The sequence below is a fragment of the Hevea brasiliensis genome, chromosome 11, assembly GCF_030052815.1.
Source record: "Hevea brasiliensis isolate MT/VB/25A 57/8 chromosome 11, ASM3005281v1, whole genome shotgun sequence".
NCBI lineage: Eukaryota > Viridiplantae > Streptophyta > Magnoliopsida > Malpighiales > Euphorbiaceae > Hevea > Hevea brasiliensis.
In genome coordinates this window covers 19,900,889-19,907,057 of record NC_079503.1, presented here as the reverse complement: position 1 = coordinate 19,907,057, position 6,169 = coordinate 19,900,889, and the positions used below count along the sequence as shown (strand labels likewise).

General features: G+C 31.5%; 1 protein-coding gene across 1 annotated transcript; it reads left to right on the top strand.

Moving 5' to 3' along the window:
* On the top strand, window positions 1–4,644 carry LOC110634924 (vacuolar protein sorting-associated protein 2 homolog 2). Its single transcript, XM_058129997.1, has 11 exons — window positions 1–238; window positions 714–758; window positions 1,260–1,294; window positions 1,376–1,426; window positions 2,647–2,751; window positions 2,868–2,939; window positions 3,459–3,530; window positions 3,806–3,886; window positions 3,974–4,009; window positions 4,116–4,174; window positions 4,344–4,644. Exons 1-11 carry the CDS (start codon window positions 205–207, stop codon window positions 4,402–4,404), a joined length of 651 nt encoding a protein of 216 aa, XP_057985980.1. The 5' UTR covers window positions 1–204; the 3' UTR covers window positions 4,405–4,644.
* The last annotated feature ends 1,525 nt before the right edge of the window (window positions 4,645–6,169 follow it).

The window sequence follows — 6,169 nt, the reverse complement described above, 5'->3', positions numbered from 1 at the left end:
GAAGCCCAAAGCACGCTCCCCAATGGCGGCCACTATTCGCACACACTTCTCACTCTCCGCTTTTGATTGCCATTAAACAGAGAGAGAGAGAGATCTGAAATAAAGGATTCACTTGGCATATTTAGAAGTAGGGTTTTCGCATTTTCTACAGAGGTGCTGAGGAAAAGAAGGGAAGAGCTGAAAAGAGGATTTTCACTACTCACCATGAACATCTTCAAGAAGAAAACCTCTCCTAAAGGTACTTGCTTTTTAACCTAGATTAGTCCATCTCTTGGTGAAATTTACTTTTTGAACTGTTCGTTAATGGAGAAAATGGAAATGGAGATGAATGGAATGGAAAATGGTATATTTTTTTATATTTTTATGCCAAGCAAACAGGTAATTAGGGTTTTGATGGATGATTCACGTTTATGCTTGTTAGAATCTTCTGCATTCATTGTGAATTTTGATCTTTTATGGGTTTGCTTCTATTTCTGTGGAAACGATCACAAGCATTACATGTCCTCGATCAGAATGTATGTGAAAAGTTTTAAAGCATGTTCAATCTAACTTAATCTGGTCTACTAGATTTGGCGTTTTGATTTACTGTGTATTATCAACAACCAAATGGAAGGGAAGGTTTTTGTTAGGCAATGTTAGTTTTGCAACTTATTTTGTGTCTCTATTGCATATATTAGAGGAAAATGATTGAATCATTGTTCTGATTTTGACAGATGCTCTGAGGGTTAGCAAGAGAGAAATGGCTGTTGCCACCAGAGGTGTGTATGCATTTATTATCCTTTGAAATTAAATTCTCATTTAATTACGAAAGGGGGAAAATTAATACCGCTTGCTAGGAAATATTTGGTTCATTTTGGACCAGAAGGAAACACGAAATTTTAAAAAAATCTTATAGTATATTAGAATTCCACCAGAAACCTACAGTAGTTGAATTCCTTTTGGAAATTGAATAAATGCATTTAAAAATCATTTCTTAGATATGAAGCTTTCCATGTTGTTGATATTTTGATTTTTGAAGCTATAGATAACAATCAATTATTATGAACTTTAGGTTAAAAGATCCATGAAACACTTGAAGAAGGAAAAGAAAGGCTAATAAGGAGTGTGTATATGCGTGTATAGGCCCTAGAAGCATTTTTGGAGGTGCTAAAAAATATTATGGATAGAGAAAATTCTAATTTCTAGTCCAAATTCAAAGCCTTCACTGTAGCTTATGCTTATAACAATTTTGTGTTTCCTTTTTCCCTTATGTTTTCTAGGAATTGAACGCGAAATTGCATCTCTTCAATTAGAGGTATGTTATTGTTGCAGTTATGTTTTGGAGAGATCTAATTACTCAGTAATTCTCGTTATTTTCCTCCCATATGCAATTCAGGAAAAGAAGTTAGTGGCAGAGATCAAGCAAACAGCTAAAACAGGAAATGAGGCAAGTTTATTTTCTCATGAACATTAAGCGTGATGGATATGAACTGTAACCTAATGGAAATTATGATTTAGGGGATGATCTTTTATTATTGTCTTGTTAGTTACTGTCAATCTTGAGCTACCATTCATCATTTTCAGTTGGAATTACTTTTTTGTATTCAAGTTAAGTGTTAATTGGAAGTCCAGCTATGTAAGGTACTGTAAGGTATTTAACTTACATTGTTCAGTAACAAGACTTATTTGTACTAGGAACATAAGAAGCTAGATGTAAGTCTTATTTCTTAAGGAATTCCTGCAAATTCAGGTTAATTGGTATATATAGCATCTTACTTTAACTTTGCTGAGAACCTTACTGTGTTCTGACATTATTTTGTTACATGCTATGATTAATTTTTTAAATGGGTATTCATGAGGACAATTTTTCTTGCACCATGGGATTGGGAAGTGAAACATTTAACTCTTGTCCTTGCAATTTTAATTGTCACTGGAGCTAAGACAATAAAAGGGTGACCTAGGGCATGAAGCATCTCACAATTGTGGGCTCAGGGGAGGGTTGATGTATACAGCCTTACTCCTACTTTGTAAAGAGGCTATATTTATGCGGCACGAACTTGTGACTCTAAATCACAAATAGAGTAACTTCACACCAAGGCCACCCTCCAACTGTAACTAAGACAATGGCGTTATGTAAATAAACTGCAATTATGGTGGAGGTTAAAATATATATCCTGTACTGTCTGTGCAAAAGCAATCATCTATGAGTCTTATGATATTTATAAACTTAAACTACTCATCGAAAGAAACAAGTAAATAGAGCTAAGCTAAATAGAAACATAATTGAAAGTTTAATAATTTTGTTGAAACCTTTTGAACCAAGTTCATCTGACATCAAGCATTATGATAACACATTAAACTTTTTTGCATCTGCACTGGTTGTTTTCTAATGAACTAAAGGGAATACTTAATATCACATATAACCACAGATTTATTGGAATATATTGGTTTGTTATAAAATCTAGACAATCCTGCAAAAAATATTGATGGAGTGTAAACTGAAGTCAATGTATTAATGTTTGCATATTTTATTGGAAATATCTGTGTAATGCTTTTTAAGTGACTTAGTTTTCCAAAAGTCTTAGCTTGGTTATGAATTAGTCAACGTATGCTCAAAACAGCTTCGTCATCTTTAATTGAAATACTTTCGTGCATGCATTTACATAGGCTGCTACTAGAATCTTAGCACGTCAACTAGTTCGGCTGCGGCAACAAATAACAAACTTGCAGGGAAGCCGTGCCCAAATTAGAGGTGTAGCTACTCACACACAGGTCACTTTCTATCAGCAAAATCTATTAAATAAGATGACGAATTAATTTCTCTTTCTGTCTTTTTTTTTATTTTTTATTTTTTTTTATTTTATAAATGCTGGTCTCTTGGTTTACAGGCACTATATGCCAGCACTTCAATTTCTACTGGAATGAAAGGCGCAACTAAGGCTATGGTGGCAATGAATAAGGTATAATTGATGTTTTTCTCATTCATTAATTGCCTCCTGCTTTTGATATAGACCATCAAAATTCATATCCACAAAGAAACCTTAAAACTTTGAATGACATAGGAAAAATAAAAATTCTTTAGATGGGTTAATAATATCTATTGATCTACTTCAGTGACATACATTTTTTTAACTGTCCAATGTTGTAACATTTGCACTGCATACTACAGTAGAACATATTCATAATTTAACTTACGGTATAGCTTCTCATGTTGACAGATGGAAAAGTCGTACAAATGACAAAAAATGCAAATCTTTAGTTTAGATAAGATAATGCTTTTGTCTAACTACTTAGTGACAGACGTCTAAACTGGAGTTTGTTGCCTATGTTGGACCTTTTTCCTTACAGTATAGTTTGATATCTTCTATTAAAATCTCATTTACTTTTTTTTTTTTTTTAATTGAAATGCTACTTTTCTGAAATGTGTAAAGCATTTTACAATAGATTCAATAAGTAATATTATTATACTTCTTTTCCAGCAAATGGCTCCTGCAAAACAAGCTAAAGTAATAAAAGAATTTCAGAAGCAGTCAGCACAAATGGACATGACGGTAATATTTTCTCTGTTATATCTCCTTTCTCCTTTTGATGTCCTCTGCCTGCACTCATACAACTCTTGCTCCAATACAATTCTAGAAATCAAATGGCTAGTCCCTTCTAAGGAAAAGGAAATTTTGAAGGGTACCCAGGTTACCGTGCTTTATCAAGTCCATCAATTATTTGATGGGATTTATTGCATTGCTTGCCTACCTACCTGCTGAATATGAATCTATAGTGTATGTACTTGGAAATTGGAATATATGATATCCCATCGTCTTTTTTTCAGATTGAGATGATGTCAGAGTCTATTGATGAAACTTTAGACAAAGATGAGGCGGAAGAAGAAACAGAGGAGCTTACTAATCAGGTGAAGATACCTGTAGCCTCTTTTTACTTTCTTCTAGTTTTTTTGTAAAGGGCCCAACACATCTCTAACTCACATGAGTAACTATAGGTGCTTGATGAGATTGGTGTGGACATTGCATCTCAGGTACTATGTTTTGACCATCTCACACATTCTATAATTCTTGTGTTCTCTTAATTTCTACAATGTGCAATCAAATTATTTGTAATTCTGATCCCCTTTTTTTGGACAGTTATCTTCAGCTCCAAAGGGTCGGATTGCATCAAGGAATACTTCTAATGTTGTTAAAAGGTATCAAACATTTTACTTTGGAGCAAAGCCCATTATTAGAAAATGTTGAGTGGGGATATATATGTTGTTAGAAGGTCCAGATGGCATTTTCTTTCATTTTGTTGGCATAACGTTTGCTGAATTTTTTTATTTTTTATTTTTTTAACCAATATATCTTATTTAACTGCAGTGCTGAATCTCCTGATGTTGAGGATCTTGAAAAAAGGTTGGCATCCCTTCGACGCATCTAAGCTAGAAAACTATGATGTTCTCAGACTCAGACATGTTCTCAGACTCAGACCTGTTCCATGTAAATTTTCTTCTAAAAATTGTATTAGTAAGATTGCTATCGTTATATGTCTATTTATTTCTTAAAAACTGTAATAGCGATATATCACGGCCCTTGGAGTTGAAGTTTCAGTGGCATTGTGTCCTTGAAATAATCTCTGCAGACTTCACCAAATTACTTAAATAGAGCTGATTTAATTTTCCCCCGTTTTGTAATGAAGTATGTGGGATTGGAGAATTTTAGAATACAATTATTGTATGTACAACAGTTTTGTTAATCCACCAATTTGGTAAGTTGAAAAATGAAGGTTTTTAAAATCCTCCAAAACCCCTTCCTCTCCTCGCTGGAGGAAACCTGACTCAGCTAAGCTTAAATGTCATGTTGATGGAGCCTGTTTCAGGGAAGAGCGTATGTCGGGTTTTGGTGTCGTTTGGCGTTTAGATGAGGGAGGTTTTGTGTCAGCTTTTTCTGGGATTTATCAAGGACTACAGTCGGCAAGGATGGTGCTGTGCTTAGCTGGTTACTCGATCATTATCCCACCAATGTTAGAGACAAAAACTGATTCGCTTGAAGTTGTCCAAGCTGCTCGTTTTATGTAGAGTTGTTCATGGATCGGTTTGGGTGGATTCAATGTGTTTTGCCAAATCAAATTAAAAAAAAAAAGTTAGATTTTGATAATATTTAAATTAGAATCAACAAATTAAATTATAAAATCATATATATTTGATTTTCACATGAATAGTTTACTCATTTAAATACTTTTTAAGCTTTTATAATTTAATTTTTATTAAACTTTATATATATATATATATATATATATATATATATATATATTATCAATCATTAATAAAAAATAAAATATTTATTTATGATATATTATTAAGTAAAAATAAATAAAAATAAAAAATAAAATAAAATTATTCAGTATTTCTTTTATATATGTTAATCTGATATTCAAATTGAAAATTTAATGTTAATCTGATATTCAAATTGAAAATTTAATTTATAATTATTTTCAAATTATAATCAATATTTAAACTTATAAAATCATTAATTTTGATTTGGCGATTATGTATGAGGTCTTGCACAAGTTTGGTACAATTAATAGGCAAGCGGATGAGGTTGCTCATAGCTTAGCTAGAGCTGCTAAGTCATGCTGGCTTTGTCGGTTGGGACACTGTCGATTTCTTTTCTTTTTTTTCTTTCAAATGGTATTTATCTAAGTTTTTTAATTTAATTTTCTTAGTCATAAGTTAGGCATATGGAGTGAGCTTGTTTGTTCAAGTTAGTTTGGACCGTTTAAATTAAATTTTTCTTAATTTTATTAATATAATTTTAAATTTTTTTAAAAAAAGTTATGTTTTTCTAAAAACAAATTCATAATTTTTAAATTTTGAAAAACCTCATATTACTTAATAAAGGCTAAGTAGGAGTTTTAGTGTTTCCTGCCTCATTCAAAGCTTTTAAATTTATATAAAAATAGAAAGGAAGGATAATGGGTAGACAAAAATATTTAATTAATTATTGAAAATTAATATATTTAAAAAAAATATAGCAATGTAAATTATGCAACTTATTTTTTAATTTTTTTAAAATGAAACTTTAAACATAAATTCTCTATCATGAAAATTTAAAAGCTAATTGACATTACCATTTAATAAATTATGTTAGTATTTTTTTTTTCCCCAAAAGAAACCATGTAAAGATAAAATGCTTAGAATTTTATT